The sequence below is a fragment of the Megalobrama amblycephala genome, linkage group LG7 (genome assembly GCF_018812025.1).
Source record: "Megalobrama amblycephala isolate DHTTF-2021 linkage group LG7, ASM1881202v1, whole genome shotgun sequence".
NCBI classification, from domain to species: domain Eukaryota; kingdom Metazoa; phylum Chordata; class Actinopteri; order Cypriniformes; family Xenocyprididae; genus Megalobrama; species Megalobrama amblycephala.
This window is the reverse complement of record NC_063050.1, coordinates 54,752,538-54,776,245: the sequence shown is the minus strand read 5'-3', so window position 1 is coordinate 54,776,245 and position 23,708 is coordinate 54,752,538. Positions and strand designations below refer to the sequence as shown.

The 23,708-nt window shown below is 38.2% G+C and overlaps 1 protein-coding gene across 2 annotated transcripts in view; it reads right to left on the bottom strand.

Annotated features, from left to right (window-relative positions):
- Positions 1-1,612: 1,612 nt before the first annotated feature.
- Positions 1,613-23,708, bottom strand: part of rab11fip4b (RAB11 family interacting protein 4 (class II) b) — a 34,913-nt gene continuing 12,817 nt past the window's right edge. Inside the window, exons 2-14 of one of the 2 annotated variants that reach the window (XM_048198129.1) lie at positions 22,582-22,788; positions 22,231-22,419; positions 20,365-20,493; positions 18,589-18,624; positions 11,435-11,534; positions 10,664-10,767; positions 10,300-10,440; positions 9,015-9,096; positions 7,022-7,159; positions 5,853-6,011; positions 5,392-5,469; positions 4,316-4,459; positions 1,613-3,515 (exon numbers count right to left, since the gene is read on the bottom strand). In XM_048198129.1, the coding sequence (XP_048054086.1) occupies positions 3,399-3,515; positions 4,316-4,459; positions 5,392-5,469; positions 5,853-6,011; positions 7,022-7,159; positions 9,015-9,096; positions 10,300-10,440; positions 10,664-10,767; positions 11,435-11,534; positions 18,589-18,624; positions 20,365-20,493; positions 22,231-22,419; positions 22,582-22,766 (1,602 nt within the window). In that variant the 5' untranslated portion in view covers positions 22,767-22,788 and the 3' untranslated portion in view covers positions 1,613-3,398. The remainder of the gene's footprint in view (positions 3,516-4,315; positions 4,460-5,391; positions 5,470-5,852; positions 6,012-7,021; positions 7,160-9,014; positions 9,097-10,299; positions 10,441-10,663; positions 10,768-11,434; positions 11,535-18,588; positions 18,625-20,364; positions 20,494-22,230; positions 22,420-22,581; positions 22,789-23,708) is intronic. The other variant, XM_048198130.1, reaches the window with a different exon arrangement.

The window sequence follows — 23,708 nt, the reverse complement described above, 5'->3', positions numbered from 1 at the left end:
AATTTATTTAAGGAAGTACAGTACCATATCTATTAATGAGTATAGCTACATTAAACTGGTTATATCTCTTAAGCCTTGTTGTTAATGTTTTATGAGCAGTAGGATAATCTCTCTCTCTGGCCAGAATATCAGTTATAAAAAATGACAACGTTTGTTTGACCATATCAGACTGGCAATCATCATGATAACAACTTTTGTTTCGTCATTAATTTTAAAATATCAGTGTTTCCAATTGGTCAACATAAAACATAATTCTTAGGTGAGGTGACATCATTTTGGATTTCCTTATGTTTACAGGTGCCGCGAACCATATTCATCCGCACAGTCATGCAGAGCCGAAGCACAAACAAAACATTGCTCTTTTGCAAAATACATGTAGTTTTACCTTGTAACCGCTAGAGGACCAAAAGTTAAATGTGCATGGCCAGGATTAGACCTTAGCTAAATTAGGACATTTATAGCTTTTATAAATTTTAAGTAGCTTAAAATTTAAATGAATTAGCTTTTTTTTTAAAAGTATCTTTTATTTATTGTATTTTTCATTTTTGCTGACAGGAGTCATTCATTTTTGTATCGATACCTCAAAATTTACTAGTTGTCCTCACCTTAACAAATTTAAATGTTTTAGACGTATGTTTGAGCTGTTTTAACTAAAAGAAACTTGCACTTACATATCTTATGTTTTGTCTCAAGATGCACACCTGTAAATGTTTTTTTTTTTTTTTTTTTTTTTTTTCTGAGACATGTTTATAAAAAGCTACTTAAATATCCTTAAATGGACCTAATACTGTCTTAATCTAAGCCCTGTCTGTGAAACCAGGCCATGAACTATACAGATTAAGACTGAGAAACTCACGGCAGCGCCCTCTTTCCCGTCAAACTTTTGCTCGTTATCACAGGATGATGATGGTAATGCCGGTGTTGTGCCGAATTTCGACCCCCTGCCAAATTACTACCCCCCTCATTGAAGTCGCTACCTGATTGCCTAATCTTAACCCCACCCCTATTTCTAACCCCTACCCCTAAACCTACCAATACTAAGGGGGTAATAATCTGGCAAGGTGTATTCAATCTGGTCCATTTTTTACTCCGGAAAAACTAGTGCGATGATCAATCTAATACGAATTGAAACTGCTAACAGCGCCCTCTGATGGTCAAACCAAACACTACAATGTAAGGTGGCAATCTGTAGGCTCTGAAGCGCTTTTTCATTCTTGCCACATTATGGCAAGTCAAGACGTCTAGTCTCTCTGAACTCGGACACTTTTAATATTCTTTGATTACTAATATGAAGATGGCTATAATGCGAATATGAATATATATATATATATATATATATATATATATATATATATATATATATATATATATATATATATATATATAGCTTTTCCTTGTATGTGATGAGTTTTATTGGAATATATAGGCTACATTGTATCATATGCATGATCTATATAACTTGTTTCTCTTGTTCTTGTCTTTACACATGTACACCAATTATGAGATTCATAAATCTAATTTCCATATAATATAAACCTCTCTTATTGATTCTATTTGCATCAGTCTTGAATACAGTGTCATGCAATATATACCAAACCCTTTTAGTCACAAATATGGAATTCTGTATTGTTTTATTTTAAAAGTTCAGTCTGTTAGTTTCTGTTACAGTTCAGTAACTCCTGACATGCAAAAGTAAAAAGCCTGTATGCACATCTTAATCATAGGGATTAACAGACATCTGAAACAGAAATAAACCCATTACAGTCATAAGTATTGCTAAGGCATTTGAGACCAGTCTATTATTCAATTGGTATACATTTTGTGCAAGTGTACATATCCCTTTCTGGATAAAAGTGTGTGTGCATGTGTTTGTGTTACCATTCAGCATGTTGTTGACCCAGTCTGCTCTCTTACAAACAAACAAACAAACCTAATACTGTCTTTATTCCAGCACCTTGTTTATAAATGTATAAAGAGAATGAGAAATAATCAGATAGTAGTCATGGTGTTTCTACGCGTAAAGTACTTACAAAATAAAGTGAGAGATAATGTAAAAGCAATGAGTGGCACAGAGTAAAAAAAGATTTTTTACATCATTTACAAGTTGCTAAAATCCCACATATAAAGTGTAATATAGCTCAGTAATTATTTAATGTGTAACTGGAAAAAAGAAAAAAGAAAAAAAAAAGGTCTATTAGTGAGTGAAAAGGGAGACATGATGAGAAAATGTGTACAATAACATTTTCAGGATCTCATAATACACTCAAATGTAGGCTTGTGGGGGTAGGCTTGTAATTTTAGTATGCTCTAAAAAAATGTAAGACTCGTTTACCATTCAAAAAGTTCAAATACCAAATATGAAACCCCCCTAGGATGTAGACACAAATTTCATAGTTATCCGTGTTCACGTAGACCTGCATCATTTACATGTTTATTTGTATTTGTAAGTTACCCATCACATTTGCACATTATAGAAAATCATGAGATTGTTGCATCTGAAATTATTAACTTAATATTAAATATTTTAGTTTGGAAGAACAAGTGCAAGTTCTTTTAAGGCCATTAAGAACATAATTCAGCTGATGAACAGACAGGTCTTAAACTATTATGCTAAAGCCTGTAAATAACCTGAAATACTACTTGTTTTGTACATTCATTCACAATGAGAGTTTACATTCAGCCTCCTGCATTTTTACTCATTTTTGAAGCATGTACGGCTTATTGTCAGAATAAACATCTCAACCTTATATTGCAAACACAGACTAGAGCATTGCCCTCATCTAAAATGGATTTCTTTTACAACAGGCAGTGTTATCAAGTTCCATTACCAGCTCTGATTACCTCTCCTCTATTCTTCTCATTTGTCTCTCCTTACCTCTTTCCTTCACATGCCATATAATAGGAAGACAGTCAAAATAACCTTCTCTTACCAAAATCATTACATATGCACCTACAAAAATCTCTTTCCTCTCATCAGATACAGCAACTCTGAATGGGACAAGCTCTGATGGCCATTGAATAAGTTCTTTTTCAATCAATCACCCTTTTTCATCACATTCCAGTGCAAACTCAGCAAATATCAACAATCCATAACGCAATACACTGCGTGAACACCCAGTGCTAAAATATTCACATATTAGTTGGTGCAATTTCAGTACCCTAACCATAATGCCATTCCAGTGAAAACTCCCTTGTGTTGTACAGAGCCACAAAAATGCCCTTTAAAAGTGCATGAATATTTCACCAGTATATTTTACATTTTTGTAACATGAGATAGGTGCACAAAACACCAGCATATTGTAGTTATTGTGCATTTAGAGGCACAAGTCATTTAAAGTCCAGTGCTACCTCAGGGGGAGCTCTAGGTCCTCTGTTTCTAAACAGCTTATGACAGGTTTTTAGTTTTTGATTTCCAGAATAGATGGGTTGTGGTCCAGAATGGATAAAATGATCTTGTCCATGTATTGCCTGAGACGGAAGTTGATCTCCTCTTGTTCCTTGAGGGCTTCCATCAACTGTGGGAATCAAAACAGCGTTAGAATGATATTGAACTGGTTGATTGTATAGGTCTCTAAAAACTGAAGATTTTGACTGAAATTTGAGAACTACTGAGGAGAAAATTTTCACAATCACAATTTTCCTTTTTAGGTGAACTACTCCTTTTAAGTTTCTTTGTTTACAGTAAATATTAGGGGCGTAACCACCATAAAAGTAAAAAATTAAGTTAAGGGGGACGAGTGTGAATGCAACGACAAATGGGGGGGAAGGCGTGAATGCAACGACAACGCAACACTTTAGTTTTTACAGTGAACGAGTACATGGTAAGATGTAAATAGCTAAACATTTAATATTTGACCACTGTTTTACAATAGATACTGTATGTTCAACGACCAACAGTAATATACGGTGATGCAAACTACTTCTTATGGAATTTCACAATTTTTAATTGAAAATATGCTATCATTTACATGATCCATGTCATTCATAACTGAATGTGACTAGACAAAACATTTTGCGGTTTTGACATATTAAACACTCAAATAACAGTCAATGTGTGCATATTTTTAAATAAAATATTATTTGCAAAGAATTTAAATGGATTACTTCACAACTAGGTTACCATTAAAACTGGAACTTTTTACCGTTCTTATTTCTTTTTCTTTATTCCCCTTAAATCCCCATTAACCCTTTAATTATTTAATTTCTTTAAATAAAAAGACACAACCCCCCTTCATATTGTTCTCTTGTCCACACGTACACATTAAAGTTGTGTTTTCATTTACAACCTTCCATCAAGGTTATGCATTTCTCTTACCTGGTCACGGGAGGCATGATCAATCTCCATGGCCAGAGACTGCGCTTTTGTCTGTGTGGCAAACAGGTTTTTGGCCTCATGGAGGCTCAGACTGAGAAGCTGACCATTTAGATCTTCATTCTGTTCTCTCAATTTTTGGTTCTCCTGTAATGGAAAAGGAAAGAGGATGGGGTTACAATTAGCCTAGAAAGAGTCATTTTGCTATTCCTTTTTCATTGTGGCCTAGTTGCGACTGAAACAAGAGAAGTTGGTTAGACCAGCTTCTGCTGGCAAACAGAAAGCAGTAACCTGCAGATGAAGATAATCTGGATTAAGTGTGTTTGAATGTATGAATGTAGATTGGAAAAAAATATCAGATCACATTCTTATAACAGCCATACACTAAATGTAATCCTACTATTAAATCTTTATTTTCACAATAATGCAATAGCTATATTAGTTAATAGCACAACTGGTTCTATCCCTCCATTTTGATTGGTCAAACAGTGTCTAAAGCCGTGTTTCCACCACAGGAACTTTACCCAGGAACTAGGGACTTTGGGATGGTACTCCGTGTGTTTTGACCGCAGGGACCAGGGTCTAAATGAAGTTCCAGGTAAAATCCTGGGACAAATTGTTCTGGGTAATTTTGGTGGAAACGAGGCTTAAGAGTGCTCATTTTTAGTATAATAGCAGTGGGATATTTCACTATTTATATCACTCCACAGTTAGAGTTGTGTGATTTTTGCATGGGTGAGGAGTGGTTACTTGAACACTGGAACATCAGTGGGGAGCTGGAAATGGAAAATTAGTGGTGTGTAAACAGAAAGCTTTGAGCAACATGCCCTGTGATTCTGCTTTAGGCACAAGGTGATATTCTTGATATTCAGTACACCAGCACTTTTGTGATATTGTCTAATAATCCTCTTCTTTTGACAGCAACATGGAACTACGAAATCTACAACCTACAAAAAAACTAGCCTATATTAGATGTTAGGTGAGAAGACTGGAAGATAATCTGAAAATAGACTTCTTGTGAATGAACACATTAGTGGTTAATGAGATGATATTAAGTCTTCTCAAGAATTACAGTTTACCATCAGACTCGGAAAGAGTCGTGCCCGAGCAGACACAAGCTGCTGAAGGTCAAAGGGCATGTCCTTGGAAACACTCCTCTGCATATACACACAGTAAAAAAAGATGAAGTAAGAAACAGAAAAAGACAAAGAAAGACTTGAAAAAAGATCACTGTTGTCTGGTGTTTTTTATTTTTTTATTTATTTTTTTTGCAAAAAGTGGAGACTGCCTGAAGGGAATAAAGCTGACAGCCTTCACACATTTAAATTAAACACTATATAAAATAATAACAACATTTATAAAACGCAAAAAGTAAATAATTCCTTAATTTCTTTTTTAAACGGTAGTCATAGTTTCATGTGAAAATGTTAAATAATTTGTACTCATGTTTCGTCAAAGATCTGATTATGTGGGACTACCATAGTCAAGGCAATAGGAAATATACATGCTGAGAGATTGAGCAGCTTTCCATGTCTCTCACCTGTTTTAGTCTCTTGACCTCCTGTTCCAACTCACTCTCACGTGTTCGAGTGCTGTATTCTGATAGGCTAATGGAAGGTCTGCGAACACGCCCCATTCGTTCTGCCTCCAGCTTGTATACCTGGAGGTGCTCCAGCTCTCGCCGAAGGTCCTCAATCAGCTGAAACAGAAGTGGAACAGAAAATACACTTTTGAAAATAACTTCAAAAGCACTAAGCTACTGAACTGAGAACACTTCTGTTTTATATGTGGTCAAGGGCAGGATTGCTGTGTAGTCGATGGACAAAATAAGACATGAAGATAATTCTGGACTAATTCTATTAATTTCAATATACTAGTAATTCTCAATAGAATATGCTTCTATAAGTTTGTGTAAATTTATCTGTTGTTTGACTTTTCTGGCTATGTTCAATTGTTGTTTTTAAGTACACAACCCATTTAAGACTGAGGGCAACTATACCTAGCCAAAACTCCTTTTCTGTAAATATATGAGTGACTAACCTGGTGAAAAAAAAAAAGTACACTTCCATAATGTACTTAAAGTGCTCTATTTTCATATAATAAATTTTCGTCCAATAATTTTGTACTTAATATACTAAAAATTATTGTTACTAAAAATGTATTTAGTTACCACTTTGTAGTACACTAGGGGTTCAAGTGGTAACTAAATTAATTTTTTTTTTTTTAATACAGAGATGTTAAAAGCACATTTAAGTTCATATTCATGGTGTCTCAAAATAGCACAGTTGAGTCCACTTAGATGTTTGATTATGTTAAGAAGTACTAAAGAAGAATTTTTAGTATATCAAGTACAAAATTAGTGTGTGAAAATAGAGCACTTTGTGTACTTTTTTTTTTTTTTTTACCTGGGTATATACATTTTAAAAAACAACTGCCATAAAAGTAGATATAAAAGCTTAGGAAGAGCTTTTGACAACTTGCTGAATAATGAGACTGTTTAAATGCCATTTTTACAGAGTTTACTCTAAATTTATTACTGGAAACTTTAGTGACCACTGCCCCCTGATCGAAATCCCACTTGTCAAAATCCCTGTTATCACAATCTTTAAATACGTTTCTATGGGATTTTCTATAAATCAAAGGTTGTCCAAATTCTTGTCAGTTTTAACCAGTGTCAGAAAATAAGCACATTTTAGAACATGGTCTTACCTCCTGCATGGTATCTCTTTCCTTCTGGAACTCATTTCTGTTCTGTCGTAGCTTGTCCATCATCTTCTTGTACAGATCCATCTCATCTTTCAACCGCAGGCTCGTATCCTCCAGCTTATCTGTCATCCGCTGCCTCTCCTTCACAAACACAAATAGAAAATTTAAGCAGGTGTACAGTCAATTTAGACAATTATTTGTCATTTATTTAAAATCCCTATTGAATCCCTAAAATTCAGCTCAGATCCCCTAAAATTGGCAAGACAGCTTTCATCTGTTTGTAAGAGTAAGAACTGTCGGATAGCTTTACAAGCCAGAACTTGTGTTAGGAACAAATTTTGTTCTAAACATTTAAAAAAGGTACACCATTTAACTTTTTGCCCTCTAGCGGTTAAAAAACAAAACTGCATGCATTTTGCGGAAGAACATTATATTGGTTGTACTTCAGCTCTGCGTGACTATGGATGAATATGGTTCCTTCTCATAACTAAAAATCCTACTGCACATAAAACATTCACTACTAGGTTTAAGAGATATAACCAGTTTAGATTTCAAGGATTTCAAGCTGACTACCTGTAGCTATACCCATTAATAGACACTGTACTTCCTTTAAAATAAATTCCAGCACAGTGCTACAACAACCCATAATGAAATGACCCTTCACAATAGAGAATGCTTTACAATGAAATCTGTTAGAGCTACATATGTTAATTTATCTGTTCAATAAAATAAAAAATACCATCTCACTTTTACAACATTTCAAATCCCTCATTCTCGCCATCTCTGCAAAGCCAATGATGATTCTCATTTTATTACGAGCTCTGTCGCATTCTCTTTTTGACAGCTGACTGGTGATTCCCTGGAGGTTTGAGATTTAGCTTGCTCCATGATAGGGCTGCACGATATTGGAAAAAAACTGACATTGCGATATTTTGTTTTTCTGCGATATGAAAAAAATTAACCAGATGACTTGAATAGTTCTATTTGGAAAGAATGAATCATTCTAGTATGATTGGGGTGATTTTGGAAGTGGGTGAATAGACATAAAAAATAATGAACAAATTAAAAGCATAGATAAATATAATAGAACAAAGATACAAATGTAATAAATAAAGCTTTATATTTTTCAGGCAAGTCTAATACAACTACAAAAGTGATTTTTCTCTTTGTCTTTTGTTGTTTGATTATCATTCATGACACAAAGCAGCAGGAATATTAGGCTGCCTTCACTTTAAGACTGAATGCACGGATCCAAAATACTATTACACAAATTGTTTAGTTCACCTAAGCCATAAGCAACTGTGTTTACGAGGATACTCTGTGTTTTACGTGCATTGACTTTGCACATTTAAACTGACAGGACCTATATATAATATGATAAACTTTCATTGTATGATGGTCAAACTTTGCAATTAATCTGAGAATCGCGTGCATTTTAAACAGTGGTATCTGGTCCGTACAGATCAACGATTCCCTATACTTGCATTGCACATCCTGCAATGTGACTATTGCGGATGCGCATATTGCAATTTCGATGCTAAAACAATATATATCATGCAGCCCTACTCCATGGCATGTCAACCTTTCGCTCGTTGTGACAAGTAACATATGCCACACACCATACACGTTTCAAAGTAGTCGGAGCAACTTGTTTATATTTACAGATATGACGAGACACTTACAGGCAAGTGACGCATATACGCAATTTACCGCAAAACCATCCCGACAGGTCTAAAATATAAACACTTATAATAGGCTTACCATAGTGAATCAGGGCAAGACAAATACATGTTTTGGAAGAATGACTGATGATGTATTGACTTATTTAAATTTTGTTAGTTTTTAAAAGAAAAAGAAAAAAAATGTTACATAGGTTACCTTTAAATAAAGCAGTACCTTTACAAGCATCGATTCATCCACATTTACATTTCCTTTAACCTAAATAAAAATGTACTCAATTTAAACTTGAAATCAGAGTATGTATAAACTGTCCCACCTCATCCAGCTTCTCTGTCTGGGATTTTAGTCTGTTCATGTTCATTGTCATGTCTCCATTTTCCTCCTCTAGCTGATGTACTCTGCCGGTGGGGGGGCAAAAAAAAAAAAAAATGAAAAGATTTAGTCCATCATACTACTAATAATAAGTGTCCATCCACGTCCACTGCACAATAGTTCTGGGAATCAAGATCTCAGGTTTCTAGATAAAATGTAATGGTCCCTTCAGTGGCTCAACTGTGTTGCTTTTGTCTAACACCCTTATGAAGGACCACGCTGCCAACTGCTTCTTAATAAAAGTGCAATAATACTGGAAGACCTCCTAGAAAGAGTGTCAAAAAAAGCTGAATTATCAGGACAGTGGAATGTAAAACCACTGCCTAGGCGAATGTCAAAACTTTAAATGAGGTATAAAAAATTATTTTAAAGCATTATTGTATTTACTGCATGACAAAAATAATAGTAATAATCAGTATTTTTATACATTTACTTTAGAAGCAAAATTATACAAGGTGTGTTTTTAAAACACAAAATTAAGTTTATTTTTGTTACCCTATAATATAGGTTAAGTTTTTTTGTCTTATTTAAGCACACTACTGGTTAAAAGTTTTTTAATGTTTTTGAAAGAAGTCTCTTCTGCTTACCAAGGCTGCATTTTTTTGATCAAAAATACAGTAAAAACAGTATGATGGTGAAATATTATTACATAAAAAATTTAACCATTTCAAAATAATTTTTCTATTTTTATTTCTAATTCAAAAGTTTTTTTTAAGCAGAGTAAAAAAAAAACTTTTATTCAGCAAGAATAAATTGATCAAACGTGACAGTAAAGACATTTTAATGTTACAAAAGATTTCTATTTCAAATAAATGAGAATGATTTCTGAAGGATGTGACACTGAAGACTGGAGTGATGATGCTGTAATTCAGCTTTGCTAACGTAATTGATTACATTTTTAAAATGTATTAAAATGGAAAACACGTATTTTAAATAGTAATATTTCACAATATTACTGTTTGTTTGATGTAAAAAACAAAACAAAAAAAAACATAAATATGCCCTTGGTTGGCATGAGACTTAATTATTCCAAACGTTTGATCTGTACTGTAAACCTCACTAAGTTTAGTTAGATTTATGTAAATTTATGTTGTTTTAAAGATTTTTATTTTTACTTTTTTTTTTTTTTACTAGAATAGAAAATTATTTTACAAGACTCAATGGTAAAGAAAATATGACAGTTTTGCAATTACAATTCACATTGTGCTGCAATGTTATTTTTGTCTCACCGATTTTTAAGCAGCTCTATCTGTGTGTTCTTGTCTTTCTCCAGTCGACTGTAGGCCTCTCTGTGTCTCCTGAGCTCCTCCTCCATCATGGACTCCGCTCTGGTCTCCTGGTCTTTTAGCTGCTCCTCCAACTCGTGAATTCTGTTGAAGCACAGTCCTCATCATTAGCATGAAACTTTATAAGACCTGCAGACACACTTTTAACTTATCATTTAGCAAATGCAAAACATTTGCTAGGACTATTTTCAGGGAAAGTTTTGCTTGTGTAAAGAATCTGTTCTTTAAAAGGGACAAATATGCAAATACATATCCATATAACATATATTGCATGGGTTTGTGGAGCTTGAGTAGCAAAGCAATTTACCTGTGGACCAACTGTATGTTTTCCTGTTTCAGCTTGGACTTCACATCCCCGTTCATCAGAATCTCACTTTCCAGCTCTGTCACTTTCTTGTCCAAGTAACTTACCTGTGTAGGAAACAACAATAAATTTAAATCTCACTATCACTCTCAGAGCAGCTCTGAGTTAGTGGTGGTTTCTGAACCAGTCTAGTCTGAATGTCTATCAACACCGAAGCATGACCATGAAAAAAAGTTTTGCAACATTATTTAATTTTAACTACTAACAAGGTCCAACAAGTCCATCACAGCTGAATTCTTTCTCTTTTTTTGTGTGTGTGAAACTTCATAATCCACGATTTCCACCATATTATTTGCATTACATCTTGAACTTATATACTGTATTTAATAGCATTCTGTGGTTAAAATGTTTTAATTCTATAAAAGATTGATATTTTAAGCTAGAAAGTCTGTGTTTGGGAGGAGGGTAAAATACTAATATCTATACACAAAGGCAATTGAAGAGCAGAAAAAAATAATGTTTTGATAACATTAAAAGTGCAACGCTGAAGAAACACCCAAATACAGACAAAATCCAATTTAAGTCATCAGCATCATCTGGACCCTTTTAAACCCCTGCATTAAGCTGCTTACACGTACGGATGTGATTTCCTGAGCAGAGGTCAGGACTAAGCGTGTATTTAAAAAGACACTCCAAAGATAGTCAGCACTGGTGATGCAGTTTTCACAGGACTATGTTCAGGAAGTAGATGAGTGTGCTGTGAGGGGTTTTTACCTTCTCAGTAATGTCTAATTCACAGGAGTCAATGCTGTCATGGAACAAATCCTCTGTGCTGCCGTTACTACTGCTGAGGTTACTGTTGTGCAGCAGCTGCCTGTTGGACCCACATGCACACAAAACAAAAACAGAAACAATTTAATCATAGAATACTGTCATGCATCACAATAAGATATTATAACGCGATTAGATTTTGATTCATCGCACACTATACCAGTTCATTTTATGCACCCTCAGCATTCAGATCCCACGTTGACAGCTATATTTTGCGAGAGGGATGTCCCACTTACCTCTCTGTTCAGTTCTATGAATGGACTGGACTACACTGCAGCATCAATACTTGCAAACTACACTACCCATGCTGCATCACTGCAGCAGACCACACATCTGTTCTATGAATCTACATTCAATGCCTGTGCATCTTTAGGAGCACTGCAGTTTCGAAGGAGAGAAGGCACTGACCAATAGAGGCATTGTGAGAGCTGGTGCAGTGCCCGATCCAGTCGACCCACCCACACAGATCCAAAAAGCACTCGTCTAAAAGACACAAGCGCATGCATAGGCATGTACACTATTCTCTTGTCCCACTTGCATTAGTCTCTGAGAGCGATAATCTTGTGTGTATACAAATACACATTCACATAACACTTCTGCAGAGTCAGGTCTTGGTTGTCACTTTGTTTTATTTCTGTCATTCTCATTAAATCAATGACTTTACACATGAAAATACATTATATAAATTACACACATTGGTCTCTCTCTCTCTAGCTCTGTGTTCTCTCTCTCTTACACTCAGGTCAGCTGTGGCAGGCCATTTTCATCTTGTCACTGTGATTTAGAGTAGGAGACGGTTGCCAAAGGGACAAGAAAAACTGCTATTCACCCACACAATTTTGCCACCCAGTGTTTACCTCCCACGCAACATTTGATCAGATTCTTACAATTAAACACAAGAGATCTGAAAAAGTACGGGAACCACTTGCAGAATCTGTGAAAATGTGAATAATTTTAACAAAATAAGAGAGATCATACAAAATGCATGTTATTTTTTATTTAGTACATAAATTTTATGTTTTTATTTTACATAAAAGATGTTTATATAGTCCACAAGACAAAAACAATAGCTGAATTTATTAAAATAACCCTGTTCAAAAGTTTGGGAACCATTGGTTCTTAATACCCTTGTTTGTTCTGAGCAGTTAATCTGCCCAGTATTCTTCAGAAAAATCCTCCAGGTCCTGTGGATTCTTCAGTTTCCAAGGATTTTTTGCATATTTTAACCCTTTCCAGCAGTGACTGTGTGATTTTGAGATCCATCTTGAGATCCCCTGAGGACAATTGAGGGACTCAAACACAACTATTAAAAAAGGTTCAAACATTCACTGATGCTCCAGAAGGAAACATGATGCATTAAGAGCCGGGGGGTGAAAACTTTTGAACAGGATGAAGATGTCCAAATTTTTCTTATTTTGTTTAATTTTTTTTTTTTTCATTTAGTACTGACCTTCGGAAGCAACAGAAGATACTTGCATGTTTCCCGGAAGACAAATTAAGTACAATTTACCTTGATCTTCAAATTCAAAAAGTTTTTGCCCCCTGGGTCTTAATGCATTAAGATGGATCTCAAAAATCACACAATCACTGCTGGAAAGGGTTCAAATATGCAAAAAATCCTTGAAAACTGAAGAATCCACAGGACCTGAAGGATTTTTCTGAAGAACATTGGGCAGTTTAACTGCTCAGAACAAACAAGCGACTCATGAATAACCATCACAAAACAAACAACAATAACAACAAAAAACAGTCGTAGATCATCCAGGTAACCACACAGTATTAAGAACCAATGGTTCCCAAACTTTGACAACTGATAACTCAGGGTTATTTTAATACATTCAGCTATTTTTTTGTCTTGTGGACTATATGTAAACATCTTTTATGTAAAATATCTTCCTCAGGACAGTACTAAATAAAAAAATAACATGCATTTTGGATGATCTCTCTTGTGTGTGTGTGTGTGTGTATATATATATATATATATATATATATATATATATATATATATATATATATATATATATATATATATATATATATATATATATATATATATATATATATATATATATATCTTTTCCTTTTTTTTTTTTTTTTTTTTACACACACACACACACACACACACACACACACACACACACACTGTCACGATCACCTGTGAGAGTGCCCATCAGCCACTAGAGGGCACTCCATCTTGGACTCTTGTTTTCACCCCTTGGACTACAATTCCCATATTCACCCCTGGACTCATTATTACACTCATTGCACTCAGCTGTTTTGTGTTTCATCATTAGTGTCTGTCTATTTAATCTCAGTTGTTTCTGTCCTCAGTTGTGGTTTGTTGTATTTGTTACGTGCACTGTTTTATATCTCTGGCTTGTTGTTTTGTGGACTGATTACCTGGATTTTGACCTCTTGCCTGCCTTGGATTTACGTTTCTGGACTCCCCAATAAATACTTATGCTGCACTTGGATCTTTTACATCTTGTCCTTGTGCACCCGTGACAGAACAAACCACCACACAAAGGATCCAGCAGCATGAGTATTCGGATTAGTTCCCCAGCCTCCATTGGAGAGCGGATGGCTCTGGTTCGGGCAGTATTGGCGCTGCGACAGGAGGGGAGTGAGGTAGGGTGTTTTGCCCAATTTTTCTGGACATTTTCAAGAGGACTGCGGTATAATGATGAGGCGTTAAAAGGGATTTTTAATGGATGCCTCGACAACCCTCTGTCTCAGTGGGAGTTGGAGGGGCTCCGGACCCTGGATTTTTGGGGTTTCGTTTTCTACCTCGAGGATCGGGGTAGGAGAACCTCACCTAATCTACCAGTCAGTGAGTCCGTTCCCGCCTGTGAGTCCACTCCAGAGTCTTCAGAGGAGGTGGGCACTGAGCCTCAGCTTCACTCCGGTAAAGGGAGGAGGAGGAGGAGAAGGAAGAAGGCTTCTTCCATCCTTCAAGGCCTGGAGTCAGCTCCAGCCAGTGAGCCCGCTCCAGCCAGTGAGCCCGCTCCAGCCAGTGAGCCCGCTCCAGCCAGTGAGTCCGCTCCAGCCAGTGAGCCCGCTCCAGCCAGTGAGCCCGCTCCAGCCAGTGAGCCCGCTCCAGCCAGTGAGTCCGCTCCAGCCAGTGAGTCCGCTCCAGCCAGTGAGTCCGCTCCAGCCAGTGAGTCCGCTACAGAGCCCGCTCCAGCCAGTGAGTCCGCTACAGAGCCCGCTCCAGCCAGTGAGTCCGCTACAGAGCCCGCTCCAGCCAGTGAGTCCGCTACAGAGCCCGCTCCAGCCAGTGAGTCCGCTACAGAGCCCGCTCCAGCCAGTGAGTCCGCTACAGAGCCCGCTCCAGCCAGTGAGTCCGCTACAGAGCCCGCTCCAGCCAGTGAGTCCGCTACAGAGCCCGCTCCAGCCAGTGAGTCCGCTACAGAGCCCGCTCCAGCCAGTGAGTCCGCTACAGAGCCCGCTCCAGCCAGTGAGTCCGCTACAGAGCCCGCTCCAGCCAGTGAGTCCGCTACAGAGCCCGCTCCAGCCAGTGAGTCCGCTACAGAGCCCGCTCCAGCCAGTGAGTCCGCTACAGAGCCCGCTCCAGCCAGTGAGTCCGCTCCAGCCAGTGAGTCCGCTCCAGCCAGTGAGCCCGCTCCAGCCAGTGAGCCCGCTCCAGCCAGTGAGTCCACTACAGAGCCCGCTCCAGCCAGTGAGCCCGCTCCAGCCAGTGAGTCCACTACAGAGCCCGCTCCAGCCAGTGAGTCCGCTCCAGCCAGTGAGTCCGCTCCAGCCAGTGAATCCTTGTTGGGTGAGCCACCGCCTCACCCTCATAAGCGGAGGAGGAGGAGGAAAAGGGCTTCCTCCGTCCGACAAGGCCTGGAGACCACTCTAGAGGTTGTCTGTGGGTTCTCCAAGCGCCTTGCCCTGCCGGCGCCAACGAAGCGCCTTGCCCTGCCGGCGCCAACGAAGCGCCTTGCCCTGCCGGCGCCAACGAAGCGCCTTGCCCTGCCGGCGCCAACGAAGCGCCTTGCCCTGCCGGCGCCAACGAAGCGCCTTGCCCTGCCGGCGCCAACGAAGCGCCTTGCCCTGCCGGCGCCAACGAAGCGCCTTGCCCTGCCGGCGCCAACGAAGCGCCTTGCCCTGCCGGCGCCAACGAAGCGCCTTGCCCTGCCGGCGCCAACGAAGCGCCTTGCCCTGCCGGCGCCAACGAAGCGCCTTGCCCTGCCGGCGCCAACGAAGCGCCTTGCCCTGCCGGCGCCAACGAAGCGCCTTGCCCTGCCGGCGCCAACGAAGCGCCTTGCCCTGCCGGCGCCAACGAAGCGCCTTGCCCTGCCGGCGCCAACGAAGCGCCTTGCCCTGCCGGCGTCGCCAGAGCAGCCGGAGCACGCTGCCGTCCCAGAGCAGCTCCAGCCTGAGCACGCTGCCGTCCCAGAGCAGCCCCAGCCTGAGCACGCTGCCGTCCCAGAGCAGCCCCAGCCTGAGCACGCTGCCGTCCCAGAGCAGCTCCAGCCTGAACACGTTGCCGTCCCTGAGCAGATCCAGTCCGAACACGTTGCCGTCCCAGAGCAGTTCCAGTCTGAGCCCGCTGCCGTCCCTGAGTCCTCCGCTCTCCCTGATACGGCCACGGAGGCCGTCACCGAGCTGTCCGCTCTCCCTGATACGGCCACGGAGGCCGTCACCGAGCTGCTCGTTCTCCCTGATACGGCCACGAAGCACCCTTGGCCAGCCCTGTCGCCACCGCCCAGATCTTCTGTCCTGCCGCCATCATCCAAGCCTTCTGCCCTGCCGCCGCCGCCGCCCAGGCTTTCTGCCCTGCCGCCACTGCCCAGGCCGTCTGAACCGTTGGAACCAGCCTGGTCAGTTCCTCCGGCACCACCCTGGCAATCAGCCAGGATTCCAGACCCGCTGGAACCAGCTTGGTCAGTTCCTCCAGCGCCACCCTGGCAATCAGCCAGGACTCCAGAACCACTGGAACCAGCCTGGTCAGTTCCTCCAGCACCGCCCTGGCTATCAGTTGGGCACCCTGGATCTGGCCCACCATCCCTCCCCCTGATCCTCCTCCTGTCCACCTCCCTCCTGAGTTTTTTGTGTTTTTGTTTGTTTTCTGGTGGAGCGTCTGGTAGCCGCTCCTTTGAGGGGGGGTAATGTCACGATCACCTGTGAGAGTGCCCATCAGCCACTAGAGGGCACTCCATCTTGGACTCTTGTTTTCACCCCTTGGACTACAATTCCCATATTCACCCCTGGACTCATTATTACACTCATTGCACTCAGCTGTTTTGTGTTTCATCATTAGTGTCTGTCTATTTAATCTCAGTTGTTTCTGTCCTCAGTTGTGGTTTGTTGTATTTGTTACGTGCACTGTTTTATATCTCTGGCTTGTTGTTTTGTGGACTGATTACCTGGATTTTGACCTCTTGCCTGCCTTGGATTTACGTTTCTGGACTCCCCAATAAATACTTATGCTGCACTTGGATCTTTTACATCTTGTCCTTGTGCACCCGTGACACACACACACAGCTCAAAAAAATTAAAGGGAACACTTTGAAAACACATCAGATCTCAATGGGGAAAAATATCATGCTGGATAATGAAAACATTTGATTTAAATCACCAAAACACCCTTATTGTGGAAATAATTATAGTTACACAGGCTACAGATGCCACATTAGAAAATATACTTGCATTACCTAAATTACATAATTGACATAAAATCCATAATGTTTGTAATAATATCTATTCAGTGTGTTATGAAATGGTGTGAAGTAGAACAGAGTTTGCTGCCAATACAGTAAATTTTCTAATTGTACCATATGACAGAATGTATACTATAGCTGATCTTTACAAAAGGGTGAGTTACAGTAATGTGGCAGTCTCTACTATGGTAATGCCTTTGTTTACAGTATCACATGGCATACTATAATGTAAAGTTCTGTATTTTATGCAGTCTATCTCCTTTTTCTGATCAAACTGATGTTATGCAGTCTGTTGGGTTTCCATGTTTTATGGGGACTTTCCATAGACAATGATTTTATACTGTAGAAACGGTATATTCTATCCCATACCCCTAAAACTACCCATCACAGATAATTTTCGACATGTTTACATTTTATAAAAATATAATTTTGTATGGTCTATAAGCTGTTTTCCTCAGGGACCACAAAAAACCAAAAAACAATTTCAATAGAAAAAACAATTGCTATAGAAACTATGCCTATAGAATCAATATCTATAGAAATCTATAGGTGTACCAAATAATTAATTGATTAACCACCAAGTTCAGTTGGATTAAATAAGACAAATGTATTAAACTGAATGAAAAGAGATGGAAAAGTTTGAGAGTGAATGAAACATTTATATAGTAAATTTATATAGTAAAAAACAATACTTTGTAATTTTAGGTATTGCACTAATACAATTGAAAATATGCTGAAATGTTTGAAGAAAGTGCACTTTTGATGATCTGTTATGATATTAGTACTAAGAGTTATGAAAATGTACCAACTGCTTGTGAAAATTACACCAACAGCAATTAAAAAAAAAAAAAAAAAAAAAAAAAAAAAAAAACTAAAATAAATAGAATAGAACTATAGAATATATAAAATCGAAAACAGAATAATTTTCACCAGGATTCAGACTTAAGAGAGAAACTGTATGTATGGTTATATGTATTTTTTACCAACATATATATTTGTTGTTGTTCTTGTTGTTCTTTATGACAAATTACAGATTGCACTATATATTTCACAAACATTGATATGAGGAACAAACTTCTATTCTGATTATGCAATGCTCCACGGCTCTGTGTTTTTTACCCTATTGTCAAATCTTCAGTTTACTTAACTTTGGAGTCTAAACTTTTACTAAAATCATCTCAATTATATTAGAATTGACACGTTTATATTCTCATCTCTCCTTCACAAATTGTTTTCACCTTTTGATTAAAGATTTAGCCTGCCAGATTAATATTGATATCATGACTCCACAACTTTATATAACACTTATTAAACCACAGGTGGTGCTCACAGTCAAAGCAGTGAGGGAGCTGGAAACGGGCACTATTAATTATTAACAGCAGCATAGACTACACAAACAAACATAGAGCAGAGTGATATGAAGTGACCTACCTTCCAAATGCAGTGCTGGAGATCTTTCTGTTCGGGCTGGAGGGAAAAAAAGAAAAAGAAAAGAATAAACAAACAAACATCTAATTAAATGACAACATAGATCAAACATATAGTTTCTTAGTCTCTTAGTTTAATACTGATTTTTTTTTTTTTTTTTTTTTTTAAACAACTGTTCAGTAAAACACTATATTTATTTACATATGAGGGTTGGTTATTTTTTTAATAATATAATATTTTTTAACAATGTTTTAAAAATAATATAACTGAATGCTTTATCTTGACAAACACAGCCAATGCTAAAATTGTGTAAAAATTAAGAAAATCATTGTTAAAGATTTACTTCTTCCCAAATTATTGGGAAGAAGTATTATCTTCTGATATACACATTGCATATGATTTCAATAACTGGATACAGTCAAAATGGTCAAGTGCTCTGATGTGATCAAAATACAGACATGCTAGTTAATTTCAATGCATTTAAAAAAAAAAGTAAGCTTTTAAAACAACAATGAGACACCAAATTGTACCTTATCAGTGGAAAGTGTCATAGGCTTTATTCCATTTTTGGACACTGCACTTAATCCAGGCTCACTCACAACATATTTGAATTAGTGTCAGCCTTGACATGAGATCAGATACCTCCAACCTTACCAATGCTCACAAAAAGTCTTTAAATAGAGTTTTCAAATAATTAAGGATTTCTATGGTAAAGCAGCACATACTACAATTCATACACAAAACTCTCTCCTGCTCATACACGCACATATAGAGTTATTGCAGACATAGCTTTTTTTCCAGCAGTGACAGAATGAGGTGTGAACTAATGCATTTCTTGAAGCAATCTGCTGACAGAGCATTTAGCTTTCATTCCTCCACTCTATCCCGCAGCCCATCCTGGCCTTTTCTCTTTCTTCCTCTTCTGTCTGATGCCCTCTTCCCAAATCAACATGTACACACATGTTCCGTCTATCTGATCTAATTCATATGTCATCTTCTATTTTGAAAAGCTAAGATATAAGTGGCTAATTACAAGCCCCCTCAAAAGAGAGAAATGTTAAGGTAAACTCACTGACAATCTTTGAAACCAGCAGAGATGAAGAAAAGAAGAGAGAAGATCTGGTTGTATCTCCCGACTTTCTACAAATCATCAGTATCCAAAGCCTCAGAAGGGCTTGCCTGTTTGTTCATGTGTGGATGTTGATGTGAGTGAGAAAGAAGAAGAGACACAGAGAGAGATGGGAAAATACAGAATACGTAGAGACAGATTAATGTGTGGATGTGTGCAGGTGCCTAATAAAGCTCTAATGGGCTCTAAAGTGGTGGGCTGGATGATGTATGGAAAAGGGAGCGAATCATTAGTGGTGCAGAGAGACTGCAGCAAGATATCAGAGCCCCTCCACCTCAATTGTGTTCTCATATACTCACATTAACTCCTTGAGGAAAACCCTGCTTCTATCACACTGTCGTTTTTATATTGTCTATTGTAGCCCACGGGAAGAGAATGAAGAACAAATAACTTCTAATCCTCCCAGAGAGCCTCTAATGTGTATTCCAGGCCACTAAAAGCTTATTTCCCAGATGTAAGGGAGCACTCATTTTACATACTGAAGAGAAACTAGACCATAACCACTAAACTTTAGTTTCAAAGAGCTAACTCTAACCCCAAGTCTTCCTGAAGATGAGCTTATACCCTCTATGACAAACCCCTCTGGATGAAAAAGTATTTTATAACTTAATCTTTCATAACACATAACACAACTGTAGTCAATGTTGTACCTGTTGGTTTTGAGGTTTTTCAGTCTATTCTCCAGGTCATTGAGCAGACTGACCCTCTTACAGCACTGAGAGCAAAACACATCCATCTGATCACCAGCGCGGCGCATCTTCCGAGGAGTCTGACCAGCACTGGATGAAGGGAATGAGAGTGAAGATCAAAATTTCCAAAGAATTATTGTTCTTATTATATTTTTCTTTGGAAATTCAAAGAAAATATTTGTATAGTGAGGATCAGGATGGTTGTAACAGGAAGTGAGTTGTAACACCATCACTTTAAGCACCTAGAAGTTAGGTACAGTGTTGCAGTCACTAACATATATGGCCACCGTCTTTCTGAAGTGGTAGAAGTTGTAAAACTCTGGCTGCATCCGAAATCGCATACCTCCCTTATATAGAGTAGGTGAAAAACAGTATGTGACAAAAGAAGTATGTCCGAATTCACAGTACTCATAAAAGAGTAGGGAAAAAGCACCTGGATGACATACTTCTTCCAGCAAAATTCTGAAGTATGCATACAATAGACACTTTACTATCCCATGAGGCCATGGGAAAGGATTTGTGAATGGCAGTGATGCGAAGCAATTGACGCTGGAAGCTCACATGATAAACATGGCAAATGTTGTACGTACAGATTACATTCATACTACACACATTTATACTATATAGAACATACTTTTTTAGTGGTCAAGAAGTAATTACTTATTCAAAATAATTACCTAAAGAGTATTATTCAAGGGAGTATGCGATTTTTGGACACAGCATCTTCATACAAATATAAAGCATTTGCAGGATGAAAAGCAATTTGGGTTTAGAAAAACATTTCACTTCTGGGTTATCAATTAATTTGCAGTCAGATTAGTTCATATTAAATGACAGAACATGTATCATATAAATCAGCAGATTCTCTTTTTTTAAATATACTACATTTCATTTGATATACTCTACAAACAAACATCTACTTTCCCATATGTTAAACACTAACATATAATGGCTGAACAGACCAGAAGGGTAAAATGTTTCCCTTTTTCTTTTCTTTTTTACTTTTTTAATTAAAATAATTAAAATAAAATGTGGTGTTGGGGACTGCTAGTTTCCACCGAGCGGTACGGTTCAGTTTAGTACAGTATACGATTCAGGACAGCAAACCTTGATCTGGCTTGCGTTCCCACTGCCAACAGTACCCTTATTTGATTGGCGTGGTGTATAAGCTGGAAAGCGGTGATTGACGTCATTCTTGCGTGAAGAAGAAAGACGGTAAACAACAATGGAGGACATACAGCAGCTTTGTTTCAGCAAAGGCTGAAAGAATACACCGAAATACAACCGAAAAATACACATTGTGTTGCACTGGTATTGTGTTGTCATTCACTTTGTACCACGTGCAACCAATCAACATTCTGCAGTGAGTGTAGCTCCACCCTTTTGGTACCGGTACTATTGGTACTATTGTGCTTGGTACCCCATAGGTAGGGTCCCAAAAAAGAGGTACTGTACGGTTCGGAATTAGGGTACCATTCACAACTTCTGACAAAGGAAATGACAAAAATTGCATACCGTACTGAACTGTACTGAAACATACCTCTACTCAGTAGATTGTACTGTCTACTCAGTAGATTAGAAAACATGAATAAAACCATTTTGGACATTGTCAGGACTAAAAAGCATCATAATGTAATTTGAGTGAGAAAGTTTCCCACAGTTCCATCCACTAATACAATTATTCATATAACTGTATGAAAGAAATCCTGTGTAATGAAAGCTGATATCTGGATTTCTGAACTAATCATTCTTTCATTTTAAAGTAAATCCTCTGAAAACAGACTTAGGGGTAGTAAGAGCGAGGAATACACACAGACACACATTTACCTGGAGGAAACAGAGGAGCCCAGATCTGAGCATCCATTAATTCGGATCTCATCGTCTGGACAGGGGTTGCTAGGAGTGTAGTCTCCATCCTCTCCTTCTCCATAGTCCTCAAACTGCTCCTCATTTAATGAGGCAGATGAATGTGTAGACTGATCCGAAATCTCTGAGCGATTATACATCTGACTAAACCTGCAGCAATGAGAGAAGACATAACAATTTAAAAAGCTTTTATTTTGTGCGCATTAGGCTTGGTAACATCCATGAAAGCAATTATCATTCAGTTCACTCATTCATTTACAAATCCTTAAATTCAGCCTTATGTATATTCAGAAAACATAAAAATGCACTCACTTTTCTCCTGGGAGGCAAATCCCAATCCCTTCCTCTTTTTGTCCAGTTCTCCCTTCATCCGATATCTCTGATGACAAAGCGCTATCTACTGCACTGTCTCTGTCCGACTCTCTCTCCACCCCTCTGCCTTCCTCACCCTCCTCATCCTCAAGCACTGGGCTATCTAGGCACTCCCGGATGGACATGATGACTGTAGTCCGGCCTGTCCTGAATGTTTTGTCAAAAGCAAAAGAGATTAAACTATTAGAACACAACACCCAACACGGGTTACATAAGAACAGAAACAATTATGAAAATATCACTGACGCATTGATGTCTGTCAGAGATAAAATCTCGGTTATACTTTATTTCCATAGTCCTTTTTAGACATTTTACTAACTAAAAGTAACTTAGAGTATTAGTAGACTATTAGATTATGGTTAGGGTTAGTAGAATAAGTTCACTTGCAAAGTTACTTATAGTCAGTAGAATGTCTGCTGAGGGTTGGTGCCAGGGTGGGAGGGGCAGAGGCCTCATGGCCTCATAAGCTGAGAACATGGATACCAACAGTTTATCCATTTAAATGTTTTTTGTTAAATACATGTGCAAAATTCTTAGCAATGTACCTTGTATTCATGTTGGTTTAATATAGTTTTGAAAAACTTTCATACCATTACAGTTTTTCTTGATTGTTTACACACATTTTCTGAAAGCATGCCTCATACTCTCAGAACTCTACACACAAATCAAAAAACACACACACAATGGGCAAAACCCCTCAATTCTCCTGCAAAATGAAACTTTACATTCAAAACAATGTTCTTTCTTCTCAAAATGGTATTTTGTTTTCAAATGACACACACAAACCATCATATGAATAGACATTTATAAGAACCAGTTGAACACTGATGTGCTCTATGTAAAACACTATGATGAATGGAAAACACTTCTCCATTCATCATAATGACTTTGGTCTTTATTTGGTTCAGAGTTACACTTACTACAGACAGTACATACATAAGTGTGTTGTAAAATATTTGTAGTATATATATATATATATATATATATATATATATATATATATTATATATATATATATATTATATATACACATACACATACACACACACATATATTATATATATATA